Source organism: Diabrotica undecimpunctata, chromosome 1, assembly GCF_040954645.1.
Source record: "Diabrotica undecimpunctata isolate CICGRU chromosome 1, icDiaUnde3, whole genome shotgun sequence".
NCBI lineage: Eukaryota > Metazoa > Arthropoda > Insecta > Coleoptera > Chrysomelidae > Diabrotica > Diabrotica undecimpunctata.
This window is the reverse complement of record NC_092803.1, coordinates 61,762,908-61,777,200: the sequence shown is the minus strand read 5'-3', so window position 1 is coordinate 61,777,200 and position 14,293 is coordinate 61,762,908. Positions and strand designations below refer to the sequence as shown.

At 34.3% G+C, this 14,293-nt stretch overlaps 1 protein-coding gene across 1 annotated transcript in view; it reads right to left on the bottom strand.

The window, feature by feature from the left end:
• Positions 1-14,293, bottom strand: part of LOC140450160 (fatty acid synthase-like) — a 126,461-nt gene that overhangs the window by 87,381 nt on the left and 24,787 nt on the right. The window contains exon 5 of the mRNA XM_072543613.1: positions 2,583-2,863. Within this exon, the coding sequence (XP_072399714.1) occupies positions 2,583-2,863 (281 nt within the window). The remainder of the gene's footprint in view (positions 1-2,582; positions 2,864-14,293) is intronic.

Genomic DNA, 14,293 nt, shown 5'->3' with positions numbered 1-14,293 from the left:
ACCAGAACACAGATTATTCGTTATGGAAGGCAACAAAAAAAAATGAAAAGACCAATTATTCATTCTTCTCCTATCGAGTTGGAAAACGGCAACTGGGATAAAAGTAACAAACAGAAAAAGCAAAACGATTTACAGATCATTTAGAAAGCACGTTCAAACCCAACGACAATAATGGTGAAGAACTGAGATAGGAAGAACTATTCCAAACTCAAGAAAGGAGAGCATAACAGGAGAGCATAACAGGAGAGCTATTAAAAAATCTACCGAGAAAAGCCCTAGTTAAGCTGACACATCTAATAAATGCTGCTTTTAGATTGATATATGTTCCCAGACTGTGGAAAGTAGCCGAAGTCATTATGATCGCCAAACCAGGTAAATCTCCTAATGAAGTAACATCCTATCGACCAATATCACTCCTTCCGGTGATGTCAAAACTATTTGAAAAACTTCTATTGAAAAGATTAAAACCAATAGAAAGAAAAAATGTTATACCAGATCATCAATTTGGACGTAGCACAGGCATTTGATTAAGTCTGGCATGAGGGTTTAAACTATAAACTAAGAACGTTCATGCCTAAACAGTATTCAGAAATCTTAGAATCATACATTGCGAATGGATATTTCAGAGTAAAACAAGAAGAAGTGTACACCGACTTAAGGGAGATCGAAGCTGGCGTGCCACAAGGGAGTGTCTTAGGTCCAATCCTGTACCTATTGTATACGTGTGACATTCCAGAGCTAGAACAAAAGACTATTGCCACCTTCGCAGATGATACAGCTATACTAGCGATAGGAGACACTAGTGAAAAAGCGACTGATAAGTTGCAACTATCAGTAAATAAAATACATAACTGGACCAGAAAATGGCGAATAAAATTAAATGAGACTAAATCTGCACACATTAACTTTACAAATAAAAAATAGAAAATTTCCCAGTTAGATTAACTGATACCCAAGTTCCTTATGCAATATCGGCAAAATACTTGGGCATCACCGTAGACGTGAAGCTGCGCTGAAAAGTCCATGTCAAAAAGAAAAGAGAGGAGCTTGATATTAGATATAAGAAATTGTATTGGCTGATTGGAAAAAATTCAACATTATCCATTCATAATAAGTTATCCATTTACAAGCAAGTACTGAGGCCAGTGTGGGTATATGGGTGCAAACTCTGGGGCTGTACCAAAGCTAGTAATCTACATATTATCCAGAGATTTCAAAACAAAGTACTAAGAAACATTGTTGATGTTCCTTGGTATATCCGTACCAGCAACCTCCACCAGGACCTGGGTATTGAAACTCTGATCGAAATAATTAAGAGAACAGCAGCAAGTCACGAGCGAAGGCTGCATAGTCATGTGAATGTCGAGGCAATCCAGCTTCTTGACAACACTGAACTAAAGAGAAGACTCATAAGGACAAAACCATTTGAGTTAGTGGAAATGTGTAACATTTTAGTGTAAAAAGCAGAGTATAGTGCTGTGATTTTATTGCATGTTAGTTGTAGTGCATTAATTGATAGATAAAATAAGAGTAAGCCATAAGGTAAGCCCTTAGGTTTAAGTATTTGCTGTTTATTAAGTTAGGTTAAAAAATAACTGATAATTGGTCATTTGTGACCAGATAGTAGTATACAACCAGTGCACAGGTGTTACACAAAAAAAAATTGTAAACTGTTGACAGGTGATTATCGGTTTTACTGTAACTATTTAACGAGTAAAGGAATAGTTCTTGAGGGCAATTCTCTTCAGTAAATATAAATAACTTTTAAATAACATAACATCACATTTAATTTTCAACAAACAATTAACATAATTCCTAGATTCCTAGCATAGTTATTAATATCAATTCCCCCCAAGAACGATACCTTTACTAGTTAATTAGTTGCATTAAAACCGATGATCATTACGCAGATGGTATTAGATGGATTGACGATAGCTCCGAAGATGGTTTTGTAAGCCGAAAGCACTCAGCTAGGTATAAAATCTTTTACACACTTCAAAAATACTTCCCTTATCCATCTTTTAATTTAAAATTTTTATATTTTCTACGAGTAGTAAAGAGAATATTAGATATGGTTTTAATACTTTCCATTCTCCATTGTCTTCTTACTTGTGTGTCAAAACCGATGATCATTAGTCACGAGTTTACCATAACGGATTTTTATACTATGTTTTCTCAAACATTTAATAATAATAATTGTATCTGCGTGTTAGTAATATTTATTTCATTTCAATTTTCACTACTTAAATCATTTTTCACGTACTTAATTTTTATTAAATAAATTTAAATTCATTTCTAATAAATTTCACAAATATCATATAGTCATAATTGCTATATATTTTGTACCAGACAGCACCCTAATACGGGTTATTATATGTTCAGCATTTAGCTTACCATGTACCGTTGACCTGAAGATGTATAGCAAATTATAGTATGCGAAACCGGTCGTTGGTAATGGAATAAATTGATTGTGAGTAAGTCTTATTCTTATTTCTTTTAACCTATTTAATATTATGTTCTTTAAAATTATATGTAACATTTAGTAAAAATTTATTAGAAAACAAGAAAACACTTATACTCACCAGTACCGTGTGCCTCAACAAACTGAATTTCATTTGGATCTATATTTATTGACTCGTATAGTTCTTTCATTAAAACATATTGTTCTTCAGAAGTAGGTAATGTAATTCCTTCTTTCTTGTAACCGTCTTCAGTAGATTTAGCCCCAAGAACTGTGGCATATATTCTTCTACTTTTACTTTCTCTTTGCAAAAAGTAAGAAACTACACTTTCTGCTCGGACGTATCCGTTTCGATCAGTTGCAAAAACCTTACATTTTCCTTCTGGCGATAACATATTCAACCTATATAAAAAAGGCATTTCAAAAATTTTAAATACATAAATAAATAAAGATTTTTAACATGTGTGTTGAAAAATAAAAACTTTAAACCCCTAATTTAAACATTTGAATTGACTGCAACCCCGAGATAATCCAATTAAGGTTGATCTGCACCCCCCAAAAGACAAACCCGAAATTCAAAAAATTTGAAAAAATTTGAGAAGGTATATGTGATGACTAGAAGTATTTTGACAACTTTTAAACAAAATCATGTTTTCGTTTTTGAAAAAACTCAAAAAAACTACTTTTTTCCAAGTATAAAGCGGGAAAACCAAACATAGGATTTTGTTAATTTTTTTTACAGCATCAAGATATGATTATAAGAAATACTTATGAATTTTTTGAAATTTTTTGAATTTACAGTTTTGTTCCAATAGGAAAAAATAATATGTTTCGGCTTATAATAAAGTTACCGGTAAGAAACCGAAAAATGTTTTAATAACAACATATATAAAACTGTAAAAGTGGAAAATATTTGCAACAAAAAGTTAAATATTTTTTCCTAAACATATTATGAAATGTTTAGTATAAAATATGATAAAAATACTCTCATCCAAGATATTGTTCTGAAGCTATTTTCTTGTGGCATTTTAAAGTAATTACTATTTAAATGGGAATAAGCCACAATTAAAGGTTAAAATACGTTTATTGACGTTTCAATTTCCACTTCGGAAATCGTTCTCGATTTCGAAATCGAACGATTTCCGAACATACGTCAATAAACGTACTTTAACCTTTAATTGTGGCGTATTCCCGTTTAAATAGTAATTAGGGGAGAGTCCTACTGTACCGTCACCTTAAGGTTTATCAACAAAAAAATCAAAATGCTAAAAGGTACATGTTTAATACTTCCTGTCATGTATGAAAGCACTATTATGCTGTCAATGAAAGTAATAAACAATCATAATGTTTCAAAATAATCACTTTGTTAATGAAAATTAAAGATAAGGAAAAATCAAACTTTATAAAATTGGCCTCCAGTACCGGCCAGTAAATATATTACCAATTAAACAATACAGAAATCACAAATATATTGTTTGGATAGCTCTGATATGTTCGCACAAGCCTCATGAACCCAAATATTACAGTTTCCACACTGTATCCAATCCTCTTCATGAGATTCAGTGCACAAATGACAAACTGTCTCTTCTTCAACCGGTCTGCTAGGAGGAGGTAGGTTTTCATCTTTATTTTTCCTACTTTTCTTACTAACATATCTTCCTGACAACAAGCTTTTACCTTTTTGAACATATTTTCCTGAGACCTTATTTTTTTTGTTAACGTCATTTTCCACAAGTAAATTCTTCCCTCGTTTAAGTGATTCGACGCTTGTTTTGCCTGCTTTTTTCTCTTCCAGCATTTTTTTGTATGGAGAACCAGTTATAATTTCGCTTTTTTCAGCTTTACGACTCCGGGCAGTTGCTCTTCTTTTAGAAGCATCAGGAACCGGTGAGAGTTCTGTAAGTGCAGCTTTAAAATTGTCTGTGGATAGGTCAATTGTAGCTTCTTCTTGAGATTCTAATTGCCGCAAAAAAGCAATTTGTGATTCTCCATTAGCAAGAGTAGTTTGGTTGTCGGAATGCTCAGAATTTGTAATATGGGCTACGAGATCAGGAGCAGGAGTAGTAGATGTTGGTTCTAGCAGTTGGGAAGATGAAGGCAACGGTTCTGATGTTGAAGGTGTTGCTTCTAGCAGTTGGGAAGATGAAGGCAATGATTCTGACGTTGATTGTTGTTCTGTAATGTTGGTTATGTTAGAACAAATAAAGTCCAAATCATTAAAGACATTTTTATCAAAGGGGTGTATGCCTGTGCAACGAAAGCCACTAACTGCGATTTCCATTCGAGAAACTCGATTAAAAGCTGAAGCAACTAAGCCAGCAATCTCGTATTCACTGATTCTAATACCGGGATTTAATCTCATCCACAAGTCACATGCATTATTATAAGCAGATTTAAATGGCTTCATGAACGTACGATCTAGTGGCTGTAGCTTATGGGTCGTATGTGGTGGGGTGCTAAGCATATGGATGTTATTTTTCCGGGCAAATTCAATAACATCTAAGTCCTTATGACTCGCATGTCCATCTAAAATCAGGAGAATTGGATTCTCTGCTGTAGGATTAGAATACTGCACAAAATGATGCATCCATTTTACAAATAATTCGGCATTCATCCAGTCGTTTGGCTGAGCTTCGCCTACGCTCTCATTTGGGGCGTTAACCATTAGTCTTTCATTCATTCGGACTCGTGGAAATATAAAATATGGTGGAACAAATTGACCTCCAGCGCTCATTGCAAAAAGCACCGTCACGTTCTTTCCACGTTCTGCTGAAGTCAGTTTTCCTACTTGTTTTTGGTTTTTAGTAGCTAAAACTTTGGCATGTTTTTGGACAATGCTGACACCAGTCTCGTCGCAATTCCATATTTTATAAGGAGTGAATTTAAACCTCTGTATCAAAGTCTCTAAACGATCAAAGAAACGCTCAACCTGAGGTCTGTTAAATCCTACTGCTCATTAAGCTCGTTGATTCAGCACTCCGCAATGATAAATCACTATGTCTTTTCATAAAAGAATAATAATAGTTTTTCCCTGCCATCTTCTTCTTTATTAAACTGGTGAGGTAACTTCAACTTATCTGCCAGTTGAAAAGCAAGACGTAAAAATTCTTGCCTGTTTAAAGGCATTAGTCTATTGGCCAAGTCTTTAACATGTCTCGCCAATGTTTCTTCATGTTCAGGTGAAAAAGTATTGTGAAAACGACCCATAACTGGCTCAATGGATATCTCTTTATTATTTTTAATAGCACTTACTCTGTCATTCAATGTAGTTCGTGGTATCTGATAGCGTTCGGCAGCTTGGCGTGCACTCATCTCATTATTCAGTACCTTTTCCACGGCTTTTCGCATGTTCGCAGGATCCCAGCTGCCCTTTTTTTGCCTCACATGAACATTATTTTTATCACTTGGCATTTTTGCGTACCTGTAAGTAAAAGAAATCTTTTAAAAACGAACTTTATTATTGGCCGGTACTGCAGGACAATGCAGTGGCCGGTACTGGAGGAAACGAAAAAAAAAATAAGTTTGTTTACAGGTAAAAACAAACGCACAAATATTGATTTAAAGTATACTTTTTTATAGTTATATAAGTACACTATACATACCAGGAGTTATTTGTTTTAAACTGGATCTTTAAATGTTGAAAATCACCAACAGAATTTTAAATATGCAGTGTACGCCTATGATGCCCAACACAAATCTTTGCACTGACAAGAATCCTGTCGCGACAAGTTGACACCGCGCTGGGCTTGTACTTATACGAGTCTCTAGCACTAATACCGATAATCATCACCGTACCATCTATTATAGGTTTGTAGAACTTTCAACTGGCCGGTACTGTATGCCGGCCGGTACTGTGGGACTCTCCCCTACTCATCCAAGATGGGACTACTTTTAAATAAACAATCAAAAAGTTTAACTCATTTGTTTGCTGATAACTTAAAAACTTATCTATTTAGAGATTTGACGTCACTAGACAGTTTTTCAAGTTTTTCAGAAAAAAAAACATACACGAAATGAGTAAATTGAAATCGGTTAATAAACAAAAAAAGTCAAATATTATGTTTTTCATGGGATTAAGCCACAATTATTGATTGTGATTGTGATAAAAATTACGTTTTTAATTATTTAATTTCTATTACGTTTATTATTATTACGTTTATGGTACAAATTATGTAAAAATGTGAAAAGTAGTTTTAGAACCTTGCTAAACAAAAAATTTATTGCAAAATAAACAACAAAATCGCTGTTTTTTAATATTGGTAATAATTTTTTTATTATTTATTAAAATTTTCATGAAAAGACTGATATATTTTTTTACATACTTATGACAAATCAAAAGATGAAAAAGGGAAATATTTTTGAAGGGTGAAAAAGATTTTAATTCCTAACTGAGTGCTTTTGGCTTACAAAGTCGTCTGCGGAGCTATGGTCAAATATTAAGAAGTATTCTACTAGGAGAGGTTATGTGGTATTCAGAAAAATGCTAGTTCTATTTTTTATTTTTTCTTCTCGTTCTTTAAACAATGAAAAAACACAAATGACTGTACACTGAACTCCACGAAAACACATTAAAATTTTTTTTTGGTTATAGTACGGGTGTCAGAACCAGACTATGTTTACTGGAGTTAAAGCAGTAGATAGCTTCAACTCCTTAAACTCAAGTAAAAATGGTGGGGTTCTGACACTCGTATCATATCCAAAAAAAAAATTTTTGTGTTTTTTGTGTGAAGTTTAATGTACAATCCCTTTTGTTTTTTTTTCATTGTTTAAAGAAAGAAAAGAAGAAATAAAAAATAGAACCAGCATTTTTCTGCTTACCACATAAAATCTTCTAGTAGGATACTTAATATTTGACGATAGCTCCGAAGATGACTTTGTAAGCCGAAAGCATTTAGCTAAGAATTAAAATCTTTTAAACACTTCAAAAATAAGGTAAAAGAAATAATAAATTAGACTTACTCACAATCAATTTAATTTAACTATCAGACGACCGGTTTCGCTTTCTACAATATGCAAAGCATCTTCAGGTCACGATAGAAAGTTAAATTAATGCTGAAAATAATAAACCCATATTAGGGTGTTGTCTAATAAAGGTAAAACAAAGAAAGGTGATATAAATTATATAAATTACAGTAATTATGCCAATATTACATGTCTGTGGTTTTTAAAAACGAATAAAATGTTTAAGCAGACAAGGTCTTCTTCTTCTTCTTCTGGTTCCTATCCGTTTCGGATGTTGGAAATCATATTGGCAATCATGACCTTGCTCGCTGCGGCTCGAAACAGCTCCGTTGAGGTTTTCTTAAACCATGTTCTTAAATTCCGCAGCCATGATATTCTCCTTCTACCGGGTCCTCGCTTACCTTTGACTTTACCTTGCCATATAGACTGCAGCAGGGAGTAACGGTGCTGATTTCTCATAACGTGTCCCAGATATTGCAATTTTATGCGTTTGATCGTAAACACAATCTCTGGGTCCTTCTTCATTTTTTCTAGAACTTCCTTGTTCGTGATCCTTGCTATCCATGATATTCTCAGCATTCTTCTATAAAGCCACATCTCAAACGCTTCAAGTTTTTTAATAGTGGTGTCTGTAAGCGTCCATGCCTCCGCCCCGTACAACAACACAGAGAAAACATAGCATCTCAAATGTCTCATTTTTGTATCCAGGGATATGTTGTGACTTTTGAAGATGGCGCTCATTTTGTTAAAGACCGTTCTTGCCTTTCCTATGCGGCACTTTATTTCCTGTACATTGCTCCACTGTTCGTTTATAATAGTTCCCAGGTAGCAATACTGTTTTACTCGCTCTATCTGTGTCCCATTAATGTATAGATGAGCCCCATTTATATTCTCCTTGCTGACAATCATTTGTTTGGTTTTGTGGGTATTAATGTTTAGTCCGTACTGTTGACTGTACTCGTTTATTCTGTCCATTAGCCTCTGAAGTCCCTCTAAACTATCTGCTATCACCATGGTGTCGTCGGCATATCTGACATTGTTTACTCTTTCACCATTTAGAAGGATGCCTTCGTCTATTCCGTAAAGAGCCTCGTTAAAAATTTAAGACAAGGTAAGACCCACAAATTGGTAAAATAGTCTATTAAACTGTAATGAAATAATAAATAAACAAATAAATAAAACATTACTTACATGCCGGTACTCTATTAATTGATGGTTGAAAGAACATGGTTCAAACTATCTTGTATTGTTGATTGGAGAACTCAAGTCAACTATTGTAATTGTTTAACAGTAAACGGGGAAGTTTTTGAGGAGACAGATTTTATCCAATGAAGTAGAGATAGGTAAATGTAATTGTTTGTTTGATGAAAGTAATGTTCTATACCATTAGGTTCTTTAAAGTTATTTATATTTATTCTGGAGATATATTTATGAAATGTGTGTTATTTATTGTGATTTTTATTTTTGTTTTGGAAGGTGACAGTTGTGAGACAATCTCAATAAATAACACATATTTTATAAATATATCTCCAGAATAAATATAAATAACTTTAAACAACTTAATGGTATAGAACATTACTTTCATCAAACAAACAATTACATTTACCTATCTCTATAAATAAATCTGTCTCCTCAAGAACTTCCCCGTTTACTGTTAAACAATTACAATAGTTGACTTGAGTTCTCCAATCAACAATACAAGATAGTTTGAATCATGTTCTTTCAACCATCAATTAATAGAGTACCGGCATGTAAGTAATGTTTTATTTATTTGTTTATTTATTATTTCATTACAGTTTAATAGACTATTTTACCAATTTGTGGGTCTTACCTTGTCTGCTTAAACATTTTATTCGTTTTTAAAAACCACATACATGTAACATTGGCATAATTACTGTAATTTATATAATTTATATCACCTATCTTTGTTTTACCTTTATTAGACAACACCCTAATATGGGTTTATTATTTTCAGCATTAATTTAACTTTGTATCGTGACCTGAAGATGCTTTGCATATTGTAGAAAGCGAAACCGTTCGTCTGATAGTTAAATTAAATTGATTGTGAGTAAGTCTAATTTATTATTTCTTTTACCTTTTGAAATGGACTCACACAAGCAACACATTTATGACTTCAAAAATACTTCCCTTTTCCATCTTTTGATTTAAAATTTTTATATTTTCTGTATAGTAGTAGTAGAGTAGTAGAGTAGTAGAGTAGTAGAGAGACTAATAGATATCGTTTTGATACTTTGCATTCTTCATTGTCTCCTTTTTTGTGTTTCAAAATCTCCGTACTTGGCGATCTGCATTGAACACACAGATTATTGTTGTTAGATATCGCCATAATAATGTCTTGTTTATATAATTAGTTTTTTAACAATTATGCGATCAGACTATTAGATACCACTGATTAATCTGTGAGCACAATGCGGTCTCGATATATTTGTCATTTTTAAGCATTTTGTCAGAGATATATTGATAGTCAAGATGTATTGCGTTGTTTAGAGGAGCCTAGTTTGTTGGTTAATTTGTGGGGAAGAATCTTTCCTACCCAGGAATGCTGTTTTTTATGATCAGCCGGGTTAGGTATAATCATACCTGGCAGCCTCTGCTAAGATATAGTATGGTTTCTTGGGCCTAGCATGCATGCCGGCACTTGTCATTTTCCCAATAAATCCAACTAATATTAAGTAAGGGTTACTTGATACTAAATGGCGGATAGGAAACCCTTAGTTTGAGAATTTTTTTTTTATATCCACCAATAGTTTGACGCTGCATTGACTACATAGACATACAGGTAATAAGTACTGTTATTTTTGGTGGTAAAACCTGAGTCCGTGAAGTTCAGTAGCTAAAATAGTAGGTTCATCGCTAAATAGAACCACAAAGGACTTAATGAGTTCGCTTGGAAAAGGCCCCAGTTAATTGGGATATCTTTAGTTTAGATACTGTTTTCACCTGGTATTTGAGAGTAAATTTTAGTCTTTGACTTCTACCTATATAGTATAGCATACATACAGTATATAGTATATAGTATATTCCGTTGAATCTTTGTACGGTACCTACCATTTCACTTACCAGGCTGTCGTGCAAATTATTGATATCCTGCTGTATACTACTAGATAAAATTTCATGTATTTCATCTTCAGAGATTTTTTTATGTATTTCTTCCTCTTGGTTGTGTATCTCCCGTTCGACTTCGCTTCAGATGTTGTCGGTAACCGATCTTTCTTGACCGAGGTTTGTCACCTTATTATAGAAGCGTATATAATAGGGCAGAGATAACCAGACATGTGAGGTCCCACGTCGCATAGAATTAGCCCGGGCAGCGTTTGGTAAATTAAACTATGTATTTAAATCGGATCCACCCATATGCCTCAAAAGGAAAATCTTTGACCAATGTGTCTTACCTATACTCACTTATGGAGCAGAAACATTAACACTCATAAAAAAGGTAGTGAATAAGATTCGCGTGACTCAGAGGGCTCTCTGAGGGACCGAATCCCAAACGAAGAAATACGTCGTAGAACAAAAATAATAGATGTCATCGAAAAAAGCGCAACGCTAAAATGGAATTGGGCAGGACACGTCGCCAGATTATCATTCCAGCGTAGAACCTTCAGCGAGTGAAGCCCTTGTTGTTGCTTTGCTCACTTGTCGTTGTTGTTAGCGGATCTAAACGTAAATTATTTCATTTTTTTATGCGTATGCGTATTTTATAATCATTTGAGCTGTGGGTGTACAGAAGAATTCTGAAAATATCATGGACAGAACACGTCACAAACAAAGAGGTTCTGAGAAGGATGAACAAAGAAATGGAAATTTTAAATTCAATAAAAACAAAAAAATTGGAATATCTTGGACATATTACACGTGGAGAGAAATACACCTTGCTCCAACTGATCATGCAGGGAAAGATCCAAGGAAAGAGAAGCATAGGGAGGCGTAGAATGTCATGGCTGCGCAACCTGAGAGAGTGGTACGGATGTACATCAAATGAACTTTTCAGAGCAGCCGTCTCAAAAGTTCGAATAGCTATGATGATTGCCGACCTCCGCCGCGGAGATGGCACTTGAAGAAGAAGAAGTATTTTATAACTGCCATATGTTGGTTTTTATTTCACGTCTTTCAATTCTGTTACCCTCTGGGAATCGGTGCTAAGAATGCCATCTTCATTGGCATGGGGCTGCGTCGAATAAAAGAACTGACAAAAGCTTCCACAGGTTATGATTATTATTATTATCCAGATTTAGCCATACCTACGACTCTTATTCCTTCTAAGGCGAAAATTAACTCATCCCAGATACCTACGAGATACGTTTTATCGAACCCTGCATGACTTGCTACGTCGAAGTATCTCCCAAAAATTTTGGTACGCATCTAAACGTCGTGAGTAGCATAGCTTTCTGCATGGTCTTATAGAGATGTTCATTCACACCTAGCTTTTTTATGTTTACTAGGAGATTCTTCGGAATGACTCGGGTAGTATAAAGGATAATAGGTACTGTCTGAGTACTATCCATTCTCTTGGTATTTAAGTTTCCAGATCTCTGTACTTGACGATCTTTTTGTTGTATTTAACAGAAAGTTTATTGTTGTTAGGTATCGCCACATCAATTATGTTATTTGTCTCGATAGTACATAATCCTGTCTATTGTGTACCACTGTCTGATCTGTAAGCACAGTGTGGTTCCGGTCTAGCTTGAAATTGTCATTTTAAGCATACTCTCTGGAACGTATTGATAATACGGGAGATGGTTTTTTTTACTGTTAAGGTGTTAAGGAAGCAGCTGTTTTATCCTTTGTATAAACTCCTTAGTTATCCCAGTGTTTTTTGCTTATGGTCAATTTTTTTTCTTTTGCTTTATTCCAAGGTATTTATACATATTATTTTCACCCATGGTCTTGATGTTTTGGCCATCGACTCTAGTCTATAATTAAATTTAGGGTAGCTTCGAGTTGTTGAACACCAAGTACTACAGTAGTGTTATTTTTGATGCTTAAACCCGTGTTACTTTAGTTCGGTAGCTGGGATAGGGGTTCATTGCTAGACAGAACTACAGTGGATTCGATGAGTTTCCAAGGAATAGGCCACGGTTCGTTGCAATATTTTCAGTTTTAATATTGTTTTTACCAGGTAATTGGTAATGAATTTTTGACTTTTAATTTAATATTATATGATTTAAAAAGATCACTATGTTAACATCGACTTTATATTAATATATTTTTAATATATCTAAAAGATATTCATTTTGCATTGAATTAAACGCTTTCTTCTTGTCGATAAAAGCAATAAAGAGATTCCCTTTTTTGGTTTATGCTTGGTTAGAAATCGATGATAAGATGTTTTTTGCAGCCCATGGAGGCTCTGTGATATTGTTTAGAGCACAGTATTGGTAAATACGCTGGGCTACATCGTATGTGATCAATTTATGCAAAGTTGGAAGACAAGTAATTGGGCGATATTTGGTTGAACCTTGTGTGTTCCTTTGGCATAAAATAAGTTATTCCCTGTATAAGGCATGATGATATTTCCTGCGAATTAGAATGAGTTTGAATAATTAATGCTGATAAGCACTCATAATTACTCCACAACTGTTGAATCCAGAAGTTTTGAACTCCGTATTGTCCAGAAGATTTCCAGTTATAACTAGCTATAAGAAACTTTTTCAGTAGTGAAAAGTTCGTAGGAAATAGTAACGTAGTGTTGACATTTGTGCGTCGTGTCTTTGATCCATTTATCAGCATTGGTGTTAGAAGCAGATGGTGTGGAAACTTGATTTTCTTAAAACTCATGAGTTTCTTTTTGGCTGGGGTACGATTTATTGCACTTTCTACTGTAGAATTTCCGGTAGAACGCCTTCTCGGTATTCTCAAAAAGCGTAATGTTGAATTTTCTTATGTTGTTAATTTTGAATCTTCTTAGTGGGCCTGAATAAATGGAGAGTTTTTATTTTAATGTATATAGGCACTGATGTGTTGTGTTGTTTTCTAGATCATATTTTGAGTGTCTTGCGGTGGTTAGCTATATTTTTCAGCTCTTTTGATTGAATTTTTGGTCAGGTCAGCGACCCTAAACATAAATTACTATACTCCATTTTGGTATGCATTTTATACCTACTGCCAGGTATCAGTTTTTGTTCCTCTGCAGTTATCCCTGCTATCCTTTGGGTAGAAAGCATCTCCCATTCGCTGAAGTTCGCGTCTAATATAACAACTGATGGAAAAACTGGTTATTATTATTATCATGATTTAGCCATATAACTCACACTTCTACTGAGGGGAAAATTCACTTATCCCAGATACCTACGGTATCTAAAGGATTGAGCTCTGGCCAGACTCAGGATTTCCTGGCTGAGAAACCTAAGAGAGTGGTACAGTTGCAGCTCAGTAGATCTTTTTAGAGCAGCCGCCAATAAGGTACTGATAGCTGTGATGATAGCGAACCTCCGATAGGAGAAGGAACTACAAGAAGAAGAAGGGACTCTTCCCGGGTTATCGAGACCTAGGTGACTGATACGTCGAAGTATGCTCCAAAAATTTTTGTACGTATCTGGATGTCGAGAATGGCACAGCTTTCTGCCTTTAGATCTTATACAGGTGTTTACAGGTTATTATCTCAGATTTAGCCATATGGCTCACACTCCCTTTAAGGGAAAAATTCACGCATTCCACAGATTGAGCTCTGGTTCTGATTATTAATATTAATATTAAGAATAATTTTGGTTAAATACTGAGGTAAATGCATGTTATAGTCAAAAAAATTTAGAAATTATATATTATCGATTATTTTTTGTCTTATATTTCACAAACATACAGAAAACAAAATAGGCAATTTTTAAAAAATTGCCCATTTTGTAATTTAAA